The sequence below is a fragment of the Onychomys torridus genome, chromosome 8 (genome assembly GCF_903995425.1).
Source record: "Onychomys torridus chromosome 8, mOncTor1.1, whole genome shotgun sequence".
NCBI classification, from domain to species: domain Eukaryota; kingdom Metazoa; phylum Chordata; class Mammalia; order Rodentia; family Cricetidae; genus Onychomys; species Onychomys torridus.
This window is the reverse complement of record NC_050450.1, coordinates 4,888,900-4,915,146: the sequence shown is the minus strand read 5'-3', so window position 1 is coordinate 4,915,146 and position 26,247 is coordinate 4,888,900. Positions and strand designations below refer to the sequence as shown.

Here is a 26,247-nt window from a genome sequence, read left to right as displayed (position 1 = left end):
CTCTTACCCCATGGCTGGCTGGGCGGGTGTGTGGATGGCCCCTGGCGTCCTCCTCTCCTTGTTCTCTTGCTCCTCCACTCTCCTCCCAGATCTTTCCTCCTCCTTTTTATTCTCTCTGTCTGCCAGCCCCACCTATCCTTCCTCCTGCCTCGCTACTGGTCGTTCAGCTCTTTATTAGGCCATCATGTGTTTTAGACAGGCACAGTAACACAGCTTCACAGAGTTAAACCAATGCAACATAAAAGACTGCAACACATCTTTGCATCATTAAACAAGTGTTCCACCGCATGAATGACTGTAGCACATCTTGAACTAACACTCCACAACAGCATCCCTCACTGAGCCTGAAGCTCACTATTTGAGCTAGACTGGCCAGTAAAGTGCCAGTGAGTCACCCGTTTGCACACCCCAAAGCTGGGGTTGCAGGCAGTACACAGTACTCCCTGGCATTTATATGGGTGCTGGCAATTTCAACTCCTATCTTATTATTTTCACAAGATACACTTTTACTCATTCTGCCGTCTCCCTGGCCCCTTGATTTGATGCTGCTAATAGGAGTACTTTTCAACTGTGATATCTTGGCTGTTTTTGAGGATCTCATGAGCCTTGCCTCATTAGTGCATCATATGTGAAGTAGGCAGAAAAAGGCAAAGGTGGCTCACTTTCCTCCTCGAGGTTCTTGATTGAAGTTTCTCCTAGAAGAGAATTTTCGCTTTTTATTTTCTGTTCTTGTATGTGTGGGTGTGATGTAGGTGCACGTGTGGTTCCCTGTGGGCACTTGCACGTGGAGGCCTGAGGTTGATGTTAAGAATCATCCTCCATTGCTCCCCAGCACCTTTTTTTTTTGGGGGGGGTAAGTTTTTGTTTTTTTAGGTTTTTTTTTTTTTTTTTTGCTTTTCGAGACAGTGTTTCTCTGGAGCTCTAGTTATCCTGGAACACACTTTGTAGACCAGGCTGGCCTCGAACTCACAGAGATCCGCTTGCCTCTCCCTTCTGAGTGTGGGATTACAGGTGTGAGCTGGCTTGCTCTTCACCTTATTCATTCTCAGTCAGATTTAGAGTTCACAGGTATGGCTAGTTTTGCTAGCTCTCTTGTTCTGGTGATTCAGCCCCTTGTTACCTTCCAAGGCTGAAGTTACAGTTGGGCAGCCAGATCCTCATACTAGAATTGTACTCAGCTAACCACTGGGCAATCTTCCTAGCCTTCATAGAAGAAACGTTTTTTTTATTTGAACCTTTTATCTTTGAGGCTTTTCTGGTTTCAGTTGCCAACATATGTAATCATATTTCCTCCCAAAGCATATGTTTGTGCATGTGTAGGTCAGAAGTCAACCTCTGGTACCCACACTAGCATTGCAGCTTCCCTGAGCCTTCAGATCCCTTTGCCAACAGTAAGCCAAGAGATGTCAGGCATCTCCACGCATTTTCAGTAGGCTGTCTTTTGACAAATGCTTCATCCAACCATTCAGACAAACTTTTGATTCCTTTTTTAGCTGTGTGAGCTTCCGAGTTAAACCTAGAATCTCCCTCGTGGGTCCATATCAATAAACTCGGCCTGGTCCAGTTTTATGATCCTTCCATCATTATCCCTCACCCCTAAGATCCATTCTTTCTCCCTCTCTCTCTCCCTCCTTCCCTCCCTCCCTCCCTCCCTCCCTCGTCTCCCCCCTCAATTCTTCTCTCTCCCCTCTCCTCTCCTCTCTCCTCTCCTCTCTCCTCTCCCCTCTCCTCTCCTCTCCTCTCCCCTCCCCTCTCCTCTCCCCTCTCCTCTCCTCTCTCCTCCCCTCTCTTCCTTCTCCTAAAGACAGAAAAAAGATCCATTCTATTAGAGAAGGGGAGAGAGATAGAGCATAGCAAAAGAGAGGTAGAGAATAGGAGAGTGTAGGTGTATTCATCCAGGACTCTGTGAGTAAATGGAGAGTCACAGAGAATGGGGAAAGCATGGTGAGAATAGCGGGGCTACAGGAGAGAAGTAGCTATGGGGACAGAAGCCCATAGAGAGTTGTAGGGAATTAGGGTAGAAGGAGAGGTGAGAAGGATGCTAGCACGGACTTGGAAGTGTATAACGGGCACTCTTGGTACTGAGGAAGCCTGGAGCAAGCATGGACTTGGATATGCTAATAGGCACCACAGGTAGCCATATGTCCCTTCTACCAGAGGTAAAGGAAATGACTCCTTTTGAGAGATGGGAACCAATTTCACCAGTTCTTGAGAAATGCTAGCTTTTATCTAACCTCCAGAAATCCTCCTATAGTCCAATTTATGCTCATTTCTGGATATTTGGACTGGCTATTGGACTACCTGAAACCTAACATTACCCAGACTTCTGCTTGAATGAATTAGCAAACTCATTAAGCTCTTTAGTAGTAGTCGTATAGCTCACTTCTTTGTGGACTACATTTTATCTCCCCTCAAGGAGCCTGCTTAGCCTTTATACTGGTTATAGGTCTAGAGACAACTTAGGTGGGCCCTGAGGGACATCAGTGTTGCCTTGCCTTGTCTGGCATGTCCTTCAGAGAAAGTCACAGGTGGTTTAGCAGACATTGAAAGATTAATTTCCTGAGTCAAAGTTGGAAAAGGCAGTGTTTCAGGGGTTGGGGGTAGGAGTACATCTGCTGAGGATGGAGAGACTTCTTCACTTGGCTGAGATAAACCCTTGAGAGTCTAAGGGTTCAAGTTCTCAGTTTCAGTAGGATTCTCCTATACATCTCCATTCCAAGATACAGGGTCCCATTCTTTGCTAATTAATGCCCTTACTTCATCTGCCAGCACCTTCTGAGGCTAGGACTTTAATTTAGTTGTAATTATGCCAACCTTATAATGAGGGCTTCAGTTTGATTTTCCACAGAGCAACTTGAGCTCTGTGGCTGCTGGAGAGAAGATTCTCTTCCAGGGCACGCTTAGAAACCTTTAGACTTAAATGCACATCTGGAGCTGGTCAATTTTGTCACTGCATTCATTGTTGTCCTTCACTATTCTGAGATGCTGGAAGTTGGGTAATTTTACCTCAAAGCTTCTTTTCCTTTGCCAGTTTATCCAGAGATGCTAGAAGCAACCAGTTGGTTTCATTTTCCTTATTTTCCCACAGACTGTCCAAAGTTTTATATACAGAGTCACCAAGTCCATTGCCTCTCACAGTTGGTGAATCAGGATAATCAGATGCATTTGTCTCCTTCAGTTTGTAATATAATTCACATCATAGGCTTTCAATACTCCAAGCTTCTAGGAAAGACTTCAGTAACTATAGGTGGCAGCAGATTGGAATGCCTATTCCAGATACTTAAAAAATCCACCCATATACTTCTATTGTTTAGAACTCCTAGTACCAGAGTCTATATTAGGGTTCTCTAAAGCGGTGATTCTGGACCTGTGGGTTATGACCCTCTTGGGAGTAGAATGACCTTTCACAGGGGTCGTCTAAGACCATGAGAAAACACAGATATTTATATTACAATTCATAACAGTAGTAAGATTATAGTTATGAAGTAGCAATAAAGACAATTTTATGGTCGGGTGACCACACCATGAGGAACTTATTAGGATCGCAGCATTAGGAAGGTTGAAACCTGTTGGGAAATACTATTTTAAGGTGTGTTACTTTTGTTTATGTTGCATTTGTTTAACTCTGTGAAGCTGTGTTACTGTGCCTGTCTAAAACACCTGATGGTCTAATAAAGAGCTGAACGGTCAATAGCAAGGCAGGAGAGAGAAATAGGCCGGGCTGGCAGGCAGAGAGGATGGATAGAAGGAGAAATATGGGAAGAGGAAGAAGAAAGCGAGAGAAGGAGGAGGATGCAAGGAGCCAGCCACCCAGCTGCACAACCAGCAACAGAGTAAGAAATAATGAAAACTATACAAAAATAGTGAAAGGCAAAAGCTAGATGGGATAATTGAGTTAGGTAAAGCTGACAAGAAACAAGCCAAGCTGGCATTTTTATTAAGAATAAGCCATCATATACATGATTTATTTGGGAGCTGGGTGGTGGACCTCCCAAAGAGCAAAAACAGCAGAGACCCACTGGTCTAAAGGAACAGAACTGGTAGAATGAGCAGATATATGATGGGCATCTATTAGAGTGGCTTCCGGCTGTGGTCCAGCTAGTCCAGCAGTGGCTGCTTAGCAACAGAAGGTCTACAAATCCCAAAGAAGTAGGCTCTGATGCCAGGAAGGAATGGTCTTGCCAGAGAGTGAGGAGGGCAGAGGGCAAAGAGCAAGGGCTTCTTTCTTCCTTGTCCTTTATATAGGCTGCCAGCAGAAGGTGTGGCCCAGATCCAAGGTGGATCTTACTATTTCAAATGGTTTAATTATGAATAATCCCTCACAGTATCCAGCTACTTGGATTTTAGTTAATCCTAAGTGTAGTCAAGTTGACAACCAAGAATAGCCATCCCTGTGGTGTTTTGTTTGTTTGTTTGATTAGTTGGTTGGTTGTTATTGTTGTTTTTGTATTGTTTTGTTTTAAGCAGGGTCTCTCTAGGTAGCTCTGATCTTGATCTCACTATGTAGACTGGACTGGCCTGGAATTCACAGGTAACTGCTAGCCTCTTTCCTGGTTGCTGGGATTAAAGGTGTTAAACAATAAGGCCTTATCTATGAATAATGTTTGCCATAATAATGTGATCAACAATGAAATTAGAAAAAGTACAGATTGAGTGTCTCTAGTAAAGAATCCAAAATCTAAAGCCACGTGGTAGTGGTGCACACCTTTAATCCCAGGACTCAGGAGACAGAGGCAGGTGGATCTCTGAGTTAGAGGCCAGCCTGGTCTACAGAGTGAGTTCCAGGACAACCAGGGATACACAGAGAAACCCTGTCCCAAAACAAACAAGCAAAAATAATAAGTAAACAAACAACACAAAACAAAGAATTCATAATCTGAAATTTTGATCACTAATGTCATTCCACTTGTAGAAAATTTTATGTCTCACTGCATATGATGGGTTGCATTCAAAATGCAGACTCATTTAAAACATAGAGTAAAACTATGCTAGGCTATGAGTATAAAGTGTATAAAGCACAAATGAATTTAACTGTGTCAGGCAATGTCCATAAAGTGTATAAAATATAGATGAATTTCATGCCCACTGGATTCATTTGTTTTTATATTATGTGTATTAGTGTTTTACCTGGGTCTATGTCTGTTTACCACATGCTCTACCTGGTGCCATTGGAGGCCAAAAAAGGATCTTGGATCCCCTAGAACTGGAGTTACATACAGTTGTGAACTGCCATGTGGGTGCTGGGAGCCAAACCGAACTCCTCTGCAAGAACAGAAAATGCTCTTAATTGCTGAGCTATTTCTTACCCCACCATTTTTAGTGGTGTTATTAATATTAGGAAAATATAGGAATGTTGACTACTTATGAACAAATCTTGTCACATCTGTTTCTTTTTTTGTTTGCCTGGGCTTTGCATTCCAGTCCAGTGAACTACAAACAAAAAGTTAAAATACCAACTGCGTAAGTATAAGTTTCATAGCTTAAGAACAACACGTAGAAAGAAAGAAAAAAAGACCAATATTTAAATATTTTAGATAGCCAACTATTTGAAGTGTTTACAAAAGACAAACAAACTGAAAACTAATGGCTCAGCCAGACGGCAGTGGCACACACCTTTAATCCCAGCACTAGGGAGGCAGAGCCAGGCAGGTCTCTGTGTTTGAAGCCAGCCTGGTCTACAGAAAGAGATTCAGGATAGGCACCAAAACTACATGGAGAATCCTGGTCTCGAAAAACTGAAGAAAAAAAAGAAAAAAAAGGAAAACCTAATAGCCCACATAACGAAGTCTAGACTCCCATGAATGTGAGTTCCTGCATCCCCAGAATATTCATGTGTGTATGCTGAGTCCCACACTTCATGTAAAATGTAGAAAAATTAGTCTGTTGTATAGTGGTAAGCAGATAACATAGTATCATGAAGAAATTATGATCATACAGTAAAATGGAAAAGAACTAAGCACTTTTAGCCAGGAAAAGAGATGATTTGAATACCTGTTTAGAGAAAATGATGGAAAAATGGTCCAGAGCAGTGGTACAAGCCCCAGGAAGACATCACTGGTCCAGCATTAGGAGAAGCTTGAGTGTGATGTTAGCAGCTAGCTCCTGACACAACTGTTGTGGGGGAATGGATAGGGTTGGTCAAGATAATGTCTAAAGCTCCTTCAAAGTTTGAGTGACTTCCATAATACTTACCTAGTGTTGTTAACTGTTTGTGCTCTTGACTGTTACAGATTTTAGAGGCACTCTTGCAGGTTATGCATGTCCTTCTGGGAATGTGCCAGGCCTTGGAGATTCAAGAAAAAGGTATGATTTTAAATCTTCCAGACTATTTTATCTTCAATTTTTCAAATTTTTATTTATTGTTGTTTATGTCTGTGTATAATGTGGGGTGTGTGTGTGTGTGTGTGTGTGTGTGTGTGTGTGTGTGTATACGTACACTCAGGCTCAAAGATGTGCATCTATGTGGTCAAAGGAAAACTAACTTGTGGGAGTCAGTTCTCCCTTCACCAGGGGTCAAACTCAGTTCCTCGGGTTGCAAGGGTGGGGCTTTTACATATTGAGTCATCTTGTTGGCCCCTCAAAGCTGTTTTCTGTTTCTTTGTTTTGTTTGTTTATACTTTGCATTTACCTGATGAGTAGAAACTTTGCTATTAGGTTATATTTGTGTGCTGAGAGGCCACATGGGGCTATGAGTGTAGTTGTGTATACAAATGCCAGGTATCTTTGACAAGTATGGGGGTAGTTTAGTTGACTTCTTTCTATAGATGACTTTTTCCCATAGTGTAAATAGGGCCATCAGTGTGATCTGAGGTGGTCACAATACATAAGAATCAAGACCTCCCAAGGAAAGCAATGTGACCGAGATCCAGCCTGACATTACTGGTAACGAGATTGAAAATGTCACCAGTTAGCCCTGTCACTATGGCTTTTTCTCAGCCTTCACAGTTGTCAGTGTAGCTGTAGAATGCTAGCCAGTGGTACAAGTTGTTACATTGTGGCTGTCTCAAGTAACTCTCACGTTATGACTCCTGCTTGCTCCTCCAGAATACCTTTGCAAGTATGCAATCCCATGCCTGATCGGAATCTCCAGATCCTTTGGACGTTACAGCACTTCCGAAGAGTCTCTTCTCTCAAAGCTCTTTCCCAAAGCCCCTCCTCATTCCCTAAGGATCCCGGAGGAGCTGGACAGTGTCCGAAGGCGTTCCTTTAATGACTTCCGCTCCATCCTACCCAGCAATCTGCTGACTGTGTGTCAGGAGGGCACACTGAAGAGGAAAACCAGCAGTGTATCCAGCATCTCTCAGGTCAGGCTGGGTTCCCAGGGGAGTACTCAGGGAGGAGAACTTTAGTAAGTGTTCATACAAAGAAACATTTGTGTGTAGTTTGAGGTTCTCCTTAGAATTCTCTTGTTATAATAAGAAAAACTTGTCCCTTTTTTTTTCTTCTGTCTTTGAGATGGTCTTGCTAGAACTCACTATGTGACCCAGATGGACTAGAACAAATGGACCTTCTTCCTCACCCTCCTGGTGCTAAGATTACAGATGTGGGCCACTATACTTGCTTAAGACTGATCCTTTTAAGAGTTTTTATTTTGTTTTGTTTTGTATTGTTTTGTTTCTCAAGACAGAGTTTCTCCCTGTAGCCCTGGCTCTCCTGGAACTAGCCTTGTAGACAAGGCTGGCCTTGAACTCACAGAGATCTGTCTGCCTCTCCCCCCTCTCCCCCACCAAGTGCTGGGATTAAAGGTGTGTAGCACCACTGCTCAGCCTCCATTTTAAGACTTGTATAGGAACTCACTCTGCAGACTAGAATGGCCTCAAACTTGCACTGATCTCCTTCCTCAGCCTCCTCTGGGCTGGGATTCCAAGGATGCACCAGCACACCTAGGGCTTTACACATGCAGACAAATTGTTTTTTAAGAGGATCTTACTACATACATGCTGGCCTCAAACTCCCATTTCTGTCTCTGCCTCCCAAGTACTGAGAACATAGGGGAATGCCGCTGAGCCAGGCTTCTTTTTACCATTGTCAGTGATTTCATAGTTGTGGGATGATTTGTTGCCAAACTCTGTTTCTGGTGAGGTTTTTGTTTGTTTGTTTTGAGATATGTAGCCCAAGCTGGCCTCAAAGTTGCTCTTGAGCTGCGAATGACCTTGAACTTGATCCTCTTGTTTTTATCCCCTAGTGCTAGGATTACCTATGTGCCGCCATATGCAGTACCAGGGATTTGTATTAGGGTTCTCTGAAGGAACAGAACTGATAGGATGATTCTATGTGCATATATAGGAAGGGGATTTATTAGAATAGCTTTCAGGCTGTGGTCCAGCTTGTACAGCAGTGGCTGTTTACCAACAGAATCTAGTAGTTTTTCAGTCTGAGGCTGAGTGTCTCAGCTGGGCTTCAGGATACACCAGAACCCTGAGGAAGTAGGCTGTAATGCCAGAGAAGAAGGGCCTTGCCAGTAAGAGCGAGGGCAAGCAGGCAAAGAGAACAAGCTTCCTTCCTCCATGTCCTTCATATAGGCTGCCACCAGAAGGTGTGGCCAGAGTAAAGGTGGATCTTCCCACCTAAGAGTATCTGGATTAAAAGTGGGTCTTCCCATTTCGAATGGTTTAATTAGGAGAAAAAAATCCCCGTCGTCATTGGTGATGCAAGCCTTTAATCCCAGCACTTGGTAGGCAGAAGAAGGCAGATCTCTGAGTTCGAGATCAGCCTGGGCTACAGAATGAGTTCTAGGACAGCCAGGACTACACAGAGAAACCCTGTCTGGAGAAAAAAAAAAATCCCTTCTAGATAACCCAGCCTCTTGGGTTGTAGTTAATTCCAGGTGTAGTCAAGTTGACAACCAAGAATAGCCACCAGAGAATTGAACTCAGGGCTTCCTACATGGTAGGCCAGTACTTTACCAACTGAGCTACATCACCACCCCCCAGACTTTATTCTGAGATAGTTGGTGCCTGTAAGAAGTATGTAATTGAGGGGCTCCCAGCACCAACATTGTAGCTCACAACCATCTTTTAACTCCAGTTCGTGGGGATTTTACATCTTCTTCCAGCCTCTGGGGACACTAGGCACATATGTGGTACAGAAGACATACATGCAGACCAAATACCTACATACATAAAAAATGGAATAAAAATTTAAATTAAAAAAAATAGTATGGGGTTGGGGCTTTAGCTCAGTGGTAGAGCACTTGCCTAGCAAACGCAAGGCCCTGGGTTCAATTCTCAGCTCAAAAAAAAAAAAAAAAAGAATTAAAAAAATAGTATGTATTTGAGGGCTGGGATGATGACTGGTTTGCAAAGTGCTTGCTTTGCAAGTATTAGAACCTGAGTTCAATCCTCAGAACTCAAGAAAAATGCTGAGTGCTTGTGGAGTATGCTTATAATCCTAACATGGGGATCCCTGTACTGGCTGGCTAGCTTTAGGCCAATGAAAGACCTTGTCCCAAAGAAAATGGATGTCTTTCCAGCAAATAACCCCCCAAAGTTGTCCTCCAACCTCTACATACACACAAGTGCACATGTATGAAACATGCACATTCACATACATGCATACACACCAGCAAAAAAATGCGTAACTGGGCGATTAGGAGTGCTCACTGTTCTCACATATGACCTGGGTTCAGTTTCTAGCACCTATGTCAGGCAGCTTACAACCTCCTGTAACTCCCAGTTCCTGGAATATGATCTTCTCTTTGGATTCCAGGAGCTCCGCTGCATATATAGTGCACCTAAAGTCAGACGGGACACTCACCCACACATAGAAATAATGAATAAACATGTTAAAAAGTGTTATCTTTTGAAAATAAAAAAGAGTGTAATGGTGCTAGGCTTGGTGGCACATACCTGCAGTCCCAATACTCATCAGGCTGAAGCAGAGAATCATGAGTTTGAGGCTAGATTGGGCTACATAGCAAGATGGGCTACATAACAAGATGTTGTTTTTTTGTTTTTACTTTTTCTTTTTTTCTGAGATACGGTTTCTATGTAGTCCTGAATGTCCTGGAACTCATTCTGTCGATCAGGCTGGCCTCAAACTCACAGAGATCTGCCATTCTTTGCCTCCCAAGTGCTGGGATTAAAGGCGTGTGCCACCACCACCTGGCTGCTATTTCGTTTTTTAAGAAAGTAGTATATCATTTTGAGGAGTGAGGTGTAACTTCATACACATAAGACCCTGCCGTTCTGTGACTAGCACCATTCTCCTCAGAGAATGGATGTGTGCATGTATGTTTGTATGTGTGACTCATAGAAAAAAAAGATAACACAAAATATTAAGAAAAATTCAGCTCAATCTGGATGTAGGGCTGCACACCTATTATACCAGCACTCAGGAAGCAGAGGCCAACCTGGTCTGCATGGCAAGTTCCAGTCTGGCTGTTGCTAGATAGCAAGACTTTGTCCCCAAAAGAAAGTGGGAGGCAGATTCAGCTTAGTAAACAAATACAAAATATATAGTTACTGGTGTTACAATATACAGCAAAAAGTGCTGCTATAGTGGCAGACCTCAGCGAGGAGGTAAGGCTAGATTCAAGTGTAGACGGCAGGTTGGCAGAGACCCTGTGAGATGAGTGATTGGTTCTCTGGAGCCTTTTTTGATCCCACCTTGTGGCTTTCAGGTTAGCCCAGAGCGTGTCGTGCCTCCTCCCAGCTCCCCTGGAGGATCTGCCTTTCACTACTTTGAAGGTAGGTTTCGCCTCGGTGCCATAAGTGTGAACCTAGTATTAGAACAGCTTCACAGTGATTTCTGTGACGCTGAGGATGCTGGACTGGCATCTAGAGTAGTGAGCTTTATTTCTGTTTTCACTGTAATTTCTCCTCACCTATCCCTGTGTGTGTGTGCGTGTGTGTGTGCGTGTGCGTGTGCGTGCGTGCGTGCGTGCGTGCGTGCGTGCGTGTGTGTGTGTGTGTGTGTGTGTGTGTGTGTTACTGTTCTGTTGGCTGTGAAACCAAGGTAACTTATAGAAAAAAGCACTTAATTGGGTCTTTCTTGTGGTTTCAGAGGGTTAGTCTATGATGATCATGGCAGCAAGTGGAGCAGTAGTTAAGAGCTTACCTCTTGACCCAGAGGCCGAGAAGCAGAGAGAGAGAAAGAGAGAGAGAGAGAGTAAAATTAGGCCTAGGCCTGGTGGACTTTTGAAACCTCAAATCCCATTCCCAGTAACACACCACCTTCAACAAGGCTGCATATCCTAATCCTTTCTAAACAATTCTACCAACTGGGGCCAAACATTCAAATATATGAATCTGTGGGGGATTCTCATTCAAACCTCCACAAACCCCCTATTCCCCACACACTCCCACATACTGCAAATGAAACCCAGGACTTTGGTTTGTTGGTTTTGGTTTTTTGAGACAGGGTTTCTCTGTGTAGCCCTGGCTGTCCTGGAATTTGATTGTAGACCAGGCTAGTCTGTGGAAGCCCACATAAGTTTCCTAGTGAGATCTGAGCTTGCTTTACCCAGCAGGGCTGCATAAGGGGATGGATTGACCATGTGTGTGGTTACCAGGTGTTTGGAAGAGTCTACACTTGGCTATGCTAGGGGGAGGTCTTTTGCTCTACCCCTTGGCATTCCTTTAAAAAGCCCTTTAGAAGAGACAGAAGGGACCAGTGGTTTAGGCATCCAGGCCTTCCCGAGCTATCCTGTGTTTCTATCTGTCTCTCTCCCCTCTATATTTCTATCTAAATATCTTATCCCTCACTCCTCAAGAGTACCCTCGGGGGGGAAAAAGGTGGGTCGGGTCCCCACACTGGTCTTGAACTTACAGAGATCCACCTGCCCTCTGCCTCCCCAGTGCTGGGACTAAAGAAGTGTGCCACCATTGTCCAGATAAAACCCATGACTTGGTGCTAGCTAGGCAAGTGCTCTAATCTTGCTACATTCTCAGCCAGAGTTTTATTTATTTATATCATTTTAATTATGTGTATGTATGTGTATCATGTATAGGGATATGCACATGAGTGCAGATGCCTGTGAAGTCCAGAAGAGGGCATCAGATCCCCTGGAGCTGGAGTTACAGATATTTATGAGCTGTCTGACCATACATGCTAGGACTTAAATGCAGATCCTCTGCAAGTGCACTCTTAACTGCTGAAACATCTCTCTAGCCCCCAGAAATTTCTTTGAGTTTAGTTTTAAAATATCTCTAGAGAAAAAATACAAAAAATAAGTCACAGACTCCCAAATGCTACCCTGTAGATTTTAACTTGTAAAAGTGTGGATTTTCTAGTAGAAGGCCTATCTTTTTTAAAGGCCATTAAATATATAGATGTTTAAAAATGCAGTAGTTTGTTATGGTGGCAGGATCATGCCTACAAATCCCAGAACTTCAGAGACTAAAGGAAGATCATATGTGGGGCCAGCCTGGACTACATAGCCAGTGGCTATCTTAAAAACACAGTAACAAACAAAATAATAATGTGGTAATACTACTTTCTTACAGATTTTGATTCATGTGCCTGTCCTGTATATTGGACACATTAAAACTACCTTTCCCTCAGCTGGAGAGATGACTCAGCAGGCTTGCCCTGTGAGTGTGAGGACCAGAGTTGAGACCCCCCCCCAGAGCCCACATCAGTGCCAGGTGCATATGGTTGTCCCCTGCAATCCCAGTGGTACTGGAGGCAGAAACAAGCTGGCTAGCCAGACAGGTGAAATGAACTCACACATATACACACAATCAAAAAACGATTATCTCCGTTTGGCTCTTGAGAAAAATTAGATCAGGAGAGGTCAGGAAACCAGGGGCTCCATTCTGCAGCCCCTCCATTTTTGAATGATGTGAATTCCTTCCTTCCTTCCTTCCTTCCTTCCTTCCTTCCTTCCTTCCTTCCTTCCTTCCTTTCTTTCTTTTTTTTTTAAATTTATTTGTGTGAGAGAGGGGGAGAGAGGTAGACAGAGTGTATATGCTGGAAGTTGTGTTTTGTAGTAGGAATGCTGGGGTTATAGATGTGTGCCACTGCATCTGGCTTTGTTGTTTATTTACATGGGATCTGAGGAATTGAACTATAATTTCAGTGCTCAGGAATCAGGAGTAGAAGGACTCTGACTCCAGTCTAGCCTGGACTGCAAAGTGTACCTTCTCTCAGAACAACAAATAATTTTACCAGCATGTATCACCACCCCCAGCTCTGTAAATAATATAAACCCCAGTTTTGGGTCCTTGGTTCCCACTGTTCTTGGCTTTTGCCTCCATCTGGCTGCCAGCTCATTCATGGAGCCCTTTTCTTTTCCTCTTACGGCGTGTGCCTCCAGGTCACAGCCTCTTTACCTTCCCTCTGCTCTTTAAACCACTGTTCTCCCCAACTTCCTCATTTGTCAGCAGGTTCTTATGTTAGCTCTCTAGCTTCTCAGTTCAAGGTTCAAATTCCCCTTCTGTGGCTGGCTGGCATCCCTCCTTAGACCTAGTGTACTGCCAGTGTTGGAGCACTAGATTTTGTCTAACCATCTCGTACTGGAGAAGTCAAACAGGTTACCAGGTTCTTCATGGATTGACATTGTCTGCCATGACTTATTTTTGTGGTATTGGGGATTGAGCCTGTGTGCTCTACCACTGAGCTGTTTCCCAGGCCCTTTGTTTATTAAGAGGTGTGGTCTTATAATACAGCCCATGCTGGCCTGGAACTTGCAATTCTTCTGTCTCACCCTCCCAAATAGCTAGAATGATAAACATAAGCCACCACTCTGGGCTGTCTGTCATTATTTAATATGACAATATTAGACTTACTTATTTTCTAGTGATAGTTTTCTGATAAAATGTTCTAATAGCGATTTTCTAGGGGCTAGAGAAATGGCTCAGTGGTTGAGAGCACATATTGCTCTTCCCAAGGACCTGAGTTCAATTCCTAGCACTCACATTAGGCTTCTCACAACTGCCTGTAACTCCCAACTCCAGGGAGTCTGACATCTGAGATCTCTGTGGGCATTTGTATTTATGTGTATATACCCCCCCACACATACACACAGTTGAAATAATAAAAATAAAGAAAAACAATGATTTTTGTTTTGTTTGTTTGTTTTGTTTTGTTTAAGCTGAGGATCGAACCCAGGGCCTTGCACTTGCTAAGCAAGCGCTCTACCACTGAGCTAAATCACCAACCCCTTTATTTTTGTTTTGTTTTGTTTGTTTGTTTTAACAATGACTTTTGATCCATCATTTGTTTTGGGGTCCATATTTATTCTTATGTGACTTTTTCAGAGAAGTGTAAAGTTAGCGTCTGTCATGGTCAGTGTCCTATTGCTGTGAAGAGACACCATGACCAAGCATCTTATACAAGAGAGCATTTAGGGGCTGGAGAGGAGTCTCAGCAGGTAAGAGCACTTGTTGCTCTTGCAGAGAATCTGTTCACTTCCCAGCATCCACATGGTAGCTTATCACCATTTGTAATCCCAGTTTCAGGGGATCCAGCAGGCACACATGTGGTACACATATGTGCATGCTTGCAAAATAAAATAAAACAAATCTTTAAAAAGTTTTTAAAAGAAAAAAGAAGAAAGCATTTGATTGAGGGCTTGCTTACAGTTTCAGAGGGTGAGTTCATGACCATCATGTCAGAAAGATGGCGACAGGCAGGCAGGCATTATGCTGGAAGAGTAGCTGAGAGCTCACATCTTGATTTGAAAAGGTAGAAAGAAAGAGAGACCTCAGTTCAGTTCTCTTCATCCTCATTGGATGGTTCACAACACCTGTAACTCCAGCTCTAAGGGGGGGGCAGATGCTCTCTTATGGACTCCATGGGCTCCTATGTGCCTGTGCGTGTATGCGCGCGCACGCGCGCACACACACACACACACACACACACACACACACACACACGAGTCTTAAAAATAGAAGTACAAGGAGGTTTCTTGGCATCCCGATTCACCCAGATGTGATCAAGCAGCGTCAAGCTTTCTGTCCCCATAACTTCCACTGCCACACTTTCCTCACTGTATGAGCCAGAATAAGCTCTCCCTCCCTTTAAAAAACAAAAACAAAAAACTGTGGGCAACTCCTGTAATCTCAATACTTGGGGGGCTGAAGCAAGAGAATGACTGAGTTCAGAGAAGCCTGGGATAGAAGGAATTGTAATATCAACAGAAACAACATGTACAGCCATGTTGGTTATGGGGATGATCTGGGTTGGTTGTGTCTTTTTATTTTACTTTGTTCTCTTCTGGCAGCCTCTTGCCTGCCTGACGGAACTGCTTTGGAGCCCGAGTACTACTTCTCCACCATCAGTTCCAGCTTTTCTGTCTCGCCCCTCTTCAATGGCATCGCCTATAAGGAGTTCAGTATTCCACTGGAAATGCTTCGGGAACTCTTGAACTTGGTAAGCAAGCTCTGGTGGTAAATAGACCATGGGGAGACCAGGCGCAGAAGCCTGCTGTTTGTTTTTGAGAGCTGTGAGCTCTGGCTGGCCTCCCAGTCCTTCTGCCTCTACCTCTTGAGTGCTGAGATGGCATGCATCACTGTGCCTGGCTAACATGGTACTGGGGTTGAATCTCAGGCCTCTCTGTCAGCAAGCAATATTCCTAGGCTTAAAACAAAAACAGAAAACACATACTTTTAATTTTGAAACAGGGCTTAGCCATTTTACCCAGGCAGGCCTTGGACTTCATAAGTTCTTCCTGTTTCAGCCTCCCAAGTAGCTAGGATTATAGATTTGTGCCTCTAGGCCCATCAGAAGCCTCTAATTTTTGTTTGTTTGTTTTGGTTTTTTCTTTTTTTGTTTTGGTTTTTTTCAAGACAGGGTTTCTCTATGTAGCCCTGGCTGTTGTGGAACTCCTTCTGTAGACCAGGCTGGCCTTGAACACAGAGATCTGCCTGGTTCTGCCTCCCAAGTGCTGGGATTAAAGACGTGTTCCACCCACCACTGCCTGGCTGTTTGTTTTTAACAAGAAAGCTTAGGATGCGACTATCTCTCATTCAGTATGATTGGTACCAGAAATAGGATTTGGGGTCATTTACAGATTTTTAATTTTTTTCTATGCATAATGAGATATCCTAGAATGAAACCCAAATCTAAACATGAAATTCATTTGTCCTACTATGCCTGACTTTGTGCATGAGTGCTATATCTGCACTTATGACTTTATGCCAGAAGAGGGCACCAGATATCACTATAGATGGTTGTGAGCCACCACATGGGTGCTGGGAATTGAGCTCAGGTCTTCTGAGAGAGCATCCAGAGCTCTTAACCTCTGAGCCATCTCCCCAGTCCTCATTTGTTCTTCATATCCATGCACCTTACACATAGAGAAAGTTATTTTATAGTTTTATTTTATTTAAAACTGTCTTGCTCTGTCACCCAGGCCAAGCTCCAGAGCCCCTCCTATCTTGGCCTTCTGAGTGTCTGGGACCACAGGCCTGCCTGCTATGCCTGGCTTATGCAGTGTCTTCAATAGTTTCGTCAGATGTGGACTCTTTCACTTGGGGCAACATATTGATATAAAAATAGTTTGGATTTGGGAACATTTGGGGATTTCAGATTTTTGGCATAGGGTATTCAGCCTGTACCGTTATTTCCAGGTACAATAGACACAATAAACTGACAATTACAGAGAGGAGAGTAAAGTTCCTGCCCTAAGAGGACGTGATTAACATCTACCCCTCACCAAGGTCCCAAGGACAAACTGAGGCAGAACTCCTAAAGTTTACTCTGGAGAACCAGTTAATTTATTGGTTCCCTATAGAGCCTAGGTAGGGGGTTAGGGTTTCCTTACAGGAGTATGGGCACCCCTCCCCCAAATCACCACACCTGGAAAGCCATACCCAACACCAATGAGGGCTCCCTGCCCCCCAGTCTTTCCCAGTTTCTACATGCTCTGGCCCTTCCCTAGGGGAGAACAGTGCCCTGCTCTAACCCTGGGGTGTGGTTCACTGTGGACATCAGCTAGACTCTACAGGATGATGGTTGCTTCTGGCTTGGAGCACATTCACTCAGGACAGTCTGTAGTATCTGAGTATGTGGGAGAGACATCCTACATGTCCATTCAGAAGAGATCATTGTCAAGTCTGCCAAGAATATGCAGATCAAGGGTAGGAGCAGGCTCAGTCCAGGCATTCAGACTCCACTAAAAACAGTGCTTTTCCTTTATATTTGATTTATTCGGAGGAGTTGTTGTGTTAATATAAAACCTGAGTTTCTAATTTGAGTTTCTTTGGGTAGCCTCTGAGGTGACATCCTAGAAGGCTTTGGTGCCATTGTTTACATGCGAAATAGGTGGATCTTTAGAAGATTGCAGTGAGTTCAAGGCCCGCTGGGGCCATAGAGTGAGACCCTGTCTCGAAAACAAAAATTAAAGTAAGATATGGTGCATACCTTTAATCTCAGCACTAGGGAGGTAGATGTAGGAGAATTTCTGTGAGTTTGAGGCCAGCCTGGGCTACATAGTAAAACCCTATCTCCAAGAGAAAACAAAAAAATCCAACCCCGAGAGAGAGAGAAACTCGGTGATAGTACACAAATGTGGTCCCCAGCTAATGAAGAGGACGTATGATGAGTGCTCAAGCTTAACTACAGAGAAGAACCAGTGAGCTACTGTCCCCGGCCACTAGGAGCCATCAATGTCTAAAGTTCCTGATGTCCAGGAGATGGTTTTATTGCAGGAATCTTCCTCATAGCTGTGCTTGGTAACTGAGCAGTACTAGAGTTTGAACATCTTGAAAACAGAAATCTAACATTGGCCGCTGGTTAGTGGTGCACGCCTTTAATCCCAGCACTCGGGAGGCAGAGCCAGGTGGATCTCTGAGTTCGAGGCCAGCCTGGTCTACAAAGCAAGTTCCAGGAAAGGCGCAAAGCTACACAGAGAAACCCTGTCTCGAAAAACATTACACACACACACACACACACACCACACACACACACGCACGCGCACACACACACACACACACACACACACACACACACACGCACGCGCACACACACACACACACACACACACAGGAAAGAAAGGAGACCTCACATTGGCAACTGTGAGGGAGTTGTCGGTCACTGCCTTTACTTTGACTGTCATTCATGTTCAGGATAAGGAAAGCCTCAGGTGACACTGGAATATTAAGGACGCTTTCTGCATATGGCTTGATCACTGTTCAGTTGATGTTTGTTTGTTTGTTTGTTTTTAAGATTTATTTATTTATTATGTATACAGTATTCTGCCTGCATGTGTCTTCTGCACCAGATCTCATTACAGATGGTTGTGAGCCACCATGTGGTTGCTGGGAATTGAACTCAGGACCTCTGGAAGAGCAGCGGATGCTCTTAACCACTGAGTCATCTCTCCAGCCCCCAGTTGATATATTGTTCAGCTACTTTCCATTACATTTGTCACTACAAATTTATTGGGTTCTTTCCATTTTTCTTTTAAATGTTTAAAGTTACTTACTTTATTTTATTTTATTTATTTATTTTTGATTTTTCGAGACAGGGTTTCCCTGTGTGGCTTTGCTCCTTTTCCTGGAACTCACTTGGTAGACCAGGCTGGCCTCGAACTCCCAGAGATCCACCTGGCTCTGCCTCCCAAGTGCTGGGATTAAAGGCGTGCGCCACCACTGCCCGGCTAACTTACTTTATTTTATGCATTTAAATGTTTTTGCTTACATATATATGTGCATCATGTGCATGCACGGTGCCTGTGGAAGTCCAAAGATGACATCGGATCCCCTCAAACTAGAGTTAAGGAGTTGTGAGTTCCCATGTGGTTTTGGGAGCCAAACCTGGATACTCTACAAGAGCAACAACTGAACCAACTCTCCAGTCTCTGGCTTTTTTCTTTTCAAAATTTTTGAGGATTGACCCTGGCATCTTGGACATGCTAAGCATGTTCCTTACTATTGAGCTCCACCTCAGCCTCCTTATAGGTTTTGTTTATCAGCCCATTTGTCATTAGGTAGAAGAAGCCAGCACTCCTCTCTCTGTGTGTAAACTGCCTTGTGTGATTTTTGTCTCTCTAACAGGTGAAGAAGATTGTTGAGGAGCCTGTTCTCAAGTCCTTAGATGCAGTTGTAGCCAGCGTGATGGAAGTACGTACCTTCTGAGGACGTTACCGTGAAGTTAGCCTAACTAAGCACAACTGTTTGTAGGAGGGTTGGGGTGAAGGCCTGCTCACAAAGTGCTCAGCATATTTCAGTCCTCATCCCAGCACCCTCCCTGCCTACCCTGGGGGCTAATGCTTTCAGCACAGCACCACATGGTGCCTCTGGCTGGTGGTCAGTGTCTCCATTTCACACCTGGAAGGTTAAGGAGGGTTAACTAGTGTGCCCGGGTCACGCACTCAGGGAGCTTGTGGTCAGATTGGGTCTTTTCCTTGCTCCTTTCTTGCTTCCAAAGCTGCAAGGTGTACTTACAGGGATATGCAAGTGTATGTGCTGTGTATCTGAGGGACTTTTTTAAAAATGTATTTGGAGCCAAGGTTTGCTCTGCATTTGCCATCAGCAAACTTTGACGTTAACATTTGTGGTGCGTGTAGTTTGCTCTTGCTTGGTCTTGACTAAGGGACACATTGTCATAATTCTGAATTGCAGTCTGATACTTTGCTACAGATCTTCACCATTCGTAAGTGGTGTCCTTCCTGTGACTCTCTGTGTGTTGAGTTTGTGTTCTCAGAGGCCTCTCAGTTTTTCTCTCTCTCTCTCTCTCTCTCTCTCTCTCTCTCTCTCTCTCTCTTTTCCGAGACAGGGTTTCTCTGTCGCTTTGGAGCCTATCCTGGACTAGCTCTGTAGACCAGGCTGGCCTCGAACTCACAGAGATCCACTTGCTTCTGCCTCCCGAGTGCTGGGATTACAGGAGTGTGCCACCACCACACAGCCTTTCTGTCTCTTCTCCTTCTTCCTTTCTTTTTTGTTGAGGTTTAATTTTATTTTTTATATATATGGATGTTTTGCTTACATGTATGTCTGTATACCATGTTTGTTCAGTGTCCACAGAGACCAAAATTTTAAGCTCCCCTTAAAATTGAAGTTATAGACAGTTGTGACCTGCCATTTGGTGCTGGGAATTGAACCTGGGTCTTCTGGAGTAACAGTCAGTGCTCTTAACTGCTAAGCCATCTCTCCAACCGTGGTTACTTTTATTAGTCTGTGGTCATAAATGACTGAGGGCATGTTGGGAAGCTGAGGCCTGAAAACTGGACCTAGTGGTTCTCATGCAGTGACCCTTTAATACAGTTCATGATGTTGTGATGATCCCCAACCATAAAATTATTTCATTGTTACTTCATAACTGTAAATTTGCTACTGTTATGAATTATAATGTAAATATCTGATGTGCAAGCCCCAAAGGGGTCGTGACCCACAGGTTGAGAATGACTGATTGAGAAAATTTGTTTGGTCTACATACTGCTTGAGATGAAGTCAGTATGGGTCCTAAGGAAGAGTTTTGGCTTTCTGGAGATCCCCCTTAGGGCTTAATCCTTTTTTTTTTTTTTTTTTTTTTTTTTTTTTAAATGTGTATGAGTGTTTCAACTGCATGTATGTTTGTGTACCACATGCATGCCTGGTGCCCATGGAAGCCAGGAGAAGGCATTGGATCCTCTGGAACTGGAATTACAGACAGTTATGATTTGCCATGAAGGTGCTAGGAATTGGACCCAGATCCTCTAGAAGAGCAGTAAGTGCTCTGAACCATGGGTGCATCTCTTCAGCCCCATGGGGCCTTAAGGTGGAGTCCTGGGGCCCTTTTCCCTGTGAATAAACCAGGGTGATTTGGGGCAGTTTTGTTTGTTAACAGTTTTGGACTTTAGAATAAATATACACTTGAAGAAATAGTTTTGTACCAACAAACACAGAAAACGTTTTAAATGGCTGGGCTGAGTGGTACATGTCTTTAATCCCATCCAGCCTGCTCCACAGAGTGAGTTTCAGGGAAGCCAGGGCGAGACACCCCCCAAAAGAGTTTTAAATGTTGACCTTAGACATAAAACTATAACAAACTGTAGCTTGTAGGCCTAGAGAACTTGTGGTATGTGGCTAGTGAGTGTTGTGGCTGGACAGTTGATGTGTGGCATGGGTGACTCTGAAAACCTTGAGCTGCTCTTACCTCTGCCCATCTCATTTCTACACCAGAATGGCACAAGGACTGGTAAGGGGGTGGTCATGGGTACAAGCTCCTGTCAGTGCTCTCCTGAATGCTTTGTGACACTCACACCCTCCACATCATTCTGGTGTTCTCCAGAGGACTCTTGCCACTGAGCAACCTAACATAGCATGCCCCTCTCTCCCGATGCTTCCTCCATCCTCTCTCAGTTGCTAATATCCAGACACTAAGGACTGCATCTTAATTCATTAGAACTTGTCTTGAGGTTTTTTTTCCCCCAGTACTACATTTCATATTAGATTGGTAAAGAATAGTTCAAGCCAGGTAGTAGTGGCACACACCTTTAATCCCAGCACTTGGGAGGCAGAGGCAGGCGGATCTCTGAGTTTGAGGTCAGTCTAGTCTACAAAGTGAGTTCCAGGACTGCACAAAAAAACCCTATCTGGTGGGAAGGGAGTAATTCAAAATTAATTCTAATTATAAAATGTAGGCTAAGTCTGGAAGTGTCCAAGCTATAGTGTCTTCCTTCAGAATGATGGGTAGTGTTGGGTTCCCTCTGGTCTGGCGGCCACTTCCATGGTCTTCCACCTCCTTCATTTCTATGTCAGACCAAAGACAGTAAAATGTTAGTGGTTCTGTTGTTGTATCTGTGAGTCTGTATAACTCCTGCCTGGTAGACATCAGGGCAGGGCATGGACCTCACATTTACTTTTGCCTTGTACTGAAGGTGATAAAGATGTCTGCTAGGAGTTACAGTAAGTGGGTTCTCAGTTTAGATTGCTAAGACACTAATACTGTATAGCTGTTTGCTGGGTCATCTGCAGGACCAAAGGCAGTCCAGAGAGTCTCTGCCTTGTGGCCATGTGCCTGTTTTCTCTGCAGGCCAATCCCAGTGCTGACCTCTACTATACAACCTTCAGTGATGCCCTCTACCTGACCATGTTCAAGGTGCTTCGAGACACTCTGCACCATATGAAAGGTAAGGGTGTTGGTGGGTGTGGGTGTGAGTACAGGGGCGGGGTCACGGGCCATTGTCACAGTCTGTTACTTGCTTTCTCTTGGTGCCAACTTAGAGATGACACATAAAAGCAAATGTAGCTTATGGGTGGAGTCCTAGCTGCTTGGAAGGATGAGCTGAGCCCAAGAGTTTGAGACCAGTTGAGACAATATAGCAAGATCCCTCTATCTCCAAAAGTAAAAGATCACATGTGAGCAGCATGATCACATGACTGAACTTTAGTGGAAATAAGGAAATTTTTTTTTAAAAATCTGTCCCTGATGCTAATACTGCCAATGATGGCTGAAGAGATGGTTTATTTCCTAATGTTCTGCACACATTGTATCATTGTCCTGTGCATATAGCTTTACATATCATATTTAGACGTTTTAGAAAATAAAAGGTTTAGCATTTCCTCCCAATTTCTCATGTGTTTTTCCCATTCTATTTCTTCATAACATTAAATGTTCCTCTTATATATGTTTTGGTGACTACATAGATTTCTAAGATATAGATACACTATAATTTACTTACCTATTCCTAATCTAATTAAGAGAGCCCCTGAGAAACAGTCTTATGTGGACCATAGCATCAAAGCTTTGCATTCCCTCAGGAGTACATTAGGATGGCGAACTCGGCCTGGTATCCTAGAGTCCTCTTGCCTTGTCTGTTACTGGTCTGACCTCTGCCTATCACAGTAGTTCTAGAATTTTCAGGCCCCAAGGATGAGAATTTGGAAAGTCTCTAATCTTTCAACTGAACTAACTCATTGATGATACATCCCTTTATTGGTATTTCATATATCTGAGTTCTAGTTTTTGACTGCTAAAAAGACAATACTATGGGCTTAGAGTATAGCTCAGTGTAGAGCACTTGCCTACAGGAATAAGCACCTGGGCTGATCCCCAGCACCACCAAAACAGAATCAGAACAACCCAAAGCAAAACAAAAGCCTGGGTCTTACTTTCTCTGACCAACAAATTGCATGCTTTGGAAGAACTGTGACAGACTGTTCATGCTGGGCCTGCAGGCATTCTCAGAACACTGTAGCACCTTTGTTTTTGTAGACAGGGAAAAGCCTTAGCTGTTGGCACCTGCTGCCTGTGGTGTGGTGTGGCTATTTCCATCTGTGACCATCCCCCACCCCCACCCCAAACTTTCTTTCCCACAGACCTCCCCACCTCTTTTGTGAAAGAAATCCATGATTTTGTGTTGGAGCAGTTTAACATGAGCCAAGGGGAGCTCCAGAAGATTCTACATGATGCAGACAGGGTCCACAGTGAGATGAGCCCCCTCAAACTGCGCTGCCAAGCAAATGCTGCCTGTGTGGACCTCATGGTTTGGGCTGTGAAGGATGAGCAGGGTGAGCCCCAAACTACCTCCCTGTGTCCTGTGAGCTCTGGGCCTACCCAAAGATCCCACTATGTGTTTCCCAAAGTGACTTCTAGAATACTTGGCCCAGGCATTTGCTGTCCTGTCCTGCAGTGTGAGACAGTGGATCTGGGAGTGGGGGAAGCCCGAGGCTCCAAGCCTGTGAATTCTCCCTGAACCTGGCGGGGGGGGGGGGGGGGGGGGGGGGGGAGCCCAAGGCTCCAAGCCTGTGCATTCTCCCTGTTGGTTTTCTGAAGGTTCTTTAGACTTTGCCCTGAGAGGTGCAGGTTCATAGCTGGAGGGTAAGAGTCTGGTCTAGTAGGTGGGGGAGTCTGGGAAACATTTTTGCAGAGTATAACACTGTGAGACAAAAGGGGTCCCACCCACATAGAAGATAGTGTAGGTTCACATCATGTGGGTGCCTGCTTCAGAACTCCCAATGTTGTTCTTAGAGTTAATACCTGTAACAGATATTTCTATAGGGTTTATTAAGTCCTGTGACTAATCAGTAAGCACGTATTTTCTGGGGTTGGGGATTTAGCTTAGTGATAGGCCCTGGGTTCGGTCTTCATCTCCAAGGGTGAGAAAAAAGACAAAAAAGAACATTTTCTGAATGTTGGGCTTTGGTGATCATTTGTATCTGCTTCTGATTTTAAATTAAGGTGCAGAAAACCTTTGCATCAAGCTGTCTGAAAAGCTGCAATCCAAGACATCCAGCAAGGTCATCATTGCCCATTTGCCCTTGCTAATCTGCTGCCTACAGGTCAGTTTCCATAGACTCCCATTCACAGGTGTCCTTACTGTGGCTCAGGCTGAGGCTGATTCTCTAGTGTCAATCAAGAGGCAACAAAGCTGTCATTACAGAGTCCCATTAGAGCCTGCTGTGAACTGAGGGCAGGCCTCTCCATATAGGACCAGGCATTTCTGCAGGAGCTGCTTGCCTTAAAGAGGACCTGTGGTCCTCCTTGATGTGACGCTGCCTTGCATGTAATCAATGCCTGCAGGTGAGCTGTAGACATGGACCACAGGGCCTCGCAGAGATGACCTGGTTATAACACTCAGTTTTGCTTAGCTAAGGCTCCCCTTGATAGAGACCCCATTGAATGCATACCTACCATTGCTTAACAGCCTACTCTGTACCTTAATTTGTGTACTTAAAAGAAACAAGCAGTCATAGAAATATATGTGCCTTGATTGGTGAAGAATCAGTACTATTTCCTTTTTTTAATCTGTGAACAGACAGTCTCTGGGAGCTTTGACTTTGGAAGTTTGGGTCTGACATCAGAAGGATTAAGCATCTTAGGGCTTTTTGGATGATCCTTTCTAGACAGCATGATGGACTGATGTTGTGTTGCAGGGTCTGGGCCGCCTGTGTGAAAGGTTCCCAGTGGTGGTACACTCGGTGACGCCATCTTTGAGAGACTTTCTGGTGATTCCATCCCCGGTGCTGGTGAAGCTCTATAAGTACCACAGTCAGTACCATACAGGTAATTATTGTTCTTATATTTGCTTGTGTTCTTTACTCTTTGCTCTTTGAGGGCCCACCATCCAGCTCCCAATAAATGCATGGAGCCTTATTTATTTATTATGTATACAGTACTCTGTCTACACATCTGCCTGCAGGTCAGAAGGCACCAGATCTCACTACAGATGGTTGTGAGCCACCATTTGGTTGCAGGGAATTGAACCCAGGACCCCTGGAAGAACAGCCAGTGCTCTTAACCACTAAGCCATCTCTCCAGCCCAGCTTTTCTTAAATTATCCCATCTACCTTTTGCCTCTGAGCTTTTACCTTTTTCTATTTCTGTATATCTTTTCTTTCCTTCTTATTCTGTGTCTGGCTGTATAGCTGGGTTGCTGGCATCCTCCTCTCCTCCTTTTCTCTCACTATTCAATCTTCTTTCCCCAGATTTATTCTCTGCCTGCCAGCCTCGTCTATCTCTTCTCCTGCCAGCCTCGTCTATCTCTTCTCCTGCCAGCCTCGTCTATCTCTTCTCCTGCCTAGCTATTTGTTGGTTAAGCAGCGGCCATGCCAATGGAGGAGAGTGCTGGGTGGAAGAGTCAGTGCACCATAGTTACCTTTTAGAGCTTTATTGGGGGGGGGGAGAACAGACGGAAGGAGAGAGTGCAGAAAAGGGAAAAAGGAATGCACAGAGGGCCCGCCCGCTTTTTAGGCTGGCCCGCAATCCCAGGCTGATGATGTAAGTAAGGACAGAATCCTTACATCCCAGACTTTCACTTATTATTTAAAAAAAAAAAAAAAAAAAAAAAAAAAAAAAAAAAAGCAGGTAGATGGGAATAGGGGCGTCATTCCTCTCAAAAACTGCTTCCAGATGACTTTTGGATGTTGGTTGGCTCTTGGGGGAATGGAGAAGGGGAGTCTTCCAAGGTAGACAGGCGTTGTGGGATGCTGTCTGTCACCCGTTTGCCCTGGAGACATGTATCTCTCTTGGCTGTGGCTGGGAAGCCTTCTGTCTGACAAGATGCTGGTGACATAGAAAAAAGCTTAGAGAGAAAACAATCATTATTATTTTTGTTGGTAGATCTAGCCTGGCCATATGGATTTTGAAACATGTTAAGCTTTATCAGAGACAGATGATTTTAAAGCATCTCATAGTAATTAGATGTTTACATTAAAGTCTTTTTGTAGCGCGCAGACGCTTTTGAGTCTGGGGGTGTAAATACCTTTTAGCTGTTACAGTTTCTTACTTGATGATCTCTGGACTCCGGTTCTGTGGTGGTCCTGTGTCATTAGCTGAACAGTGAGTTAGAACAGGGAACTGGGAAGAGAAAAGCTTATGGTACATGAGAATTTATATTTTGGAATTAGGGATGAGGCAAAGATCAGGGCCCTGTCTGTA

The 26,247-nt window shown here is 44.2% G+C and overlaps 1 protein-coding gene across 2 annotated transcripts in view; it reads left to right on the top strand.

Moving 5' to 3' along the window:
* The window catches only part of Pi4ka (phosphatidylinositol 4-kinase alpha), a 144,111-nt gene that overhangs the window by 29,500 nt on the left and 88,364 nt on the right, over positions 1-26,247 (top strand). For both annotated transcript variants that reach the window (XM_036195051.1, XM_036195050.1), the window contains exons 5-13: positions 6,231-6,303; positions 7,045-7,304; positions 10,622-10,688; positions 15,167-15,315; positions 18,942-19,007; positions 21,901-21,997; positions 23,187-23,378; positions 24,049-24,149; positions 24,744-24,873. In XM_036195051.1, the coding sequence (XP_036050944.1) occupies positions 6,231-6,303; positions 7,045-7,304; positions 10,622-10,688; positions 15,167-15,315; positions 18,942-19,007; positions 21,901-21,997; positions 23,187-23,378; positions 24,049-24,149; positions 24,744-24,873 (1,135 nt within the window). The remainder of the gene's footprint in view (positions 1-6,230; positions 6,304-7,044; positions 7,305-10,621; positions 10,689-15,166; positions 15,316-18,941; positions 19,008-21,900; positions 21,998-23,186; positions 23,379-24,048; positions 24,150-24,743; positions 24,874-26,247) is intronic.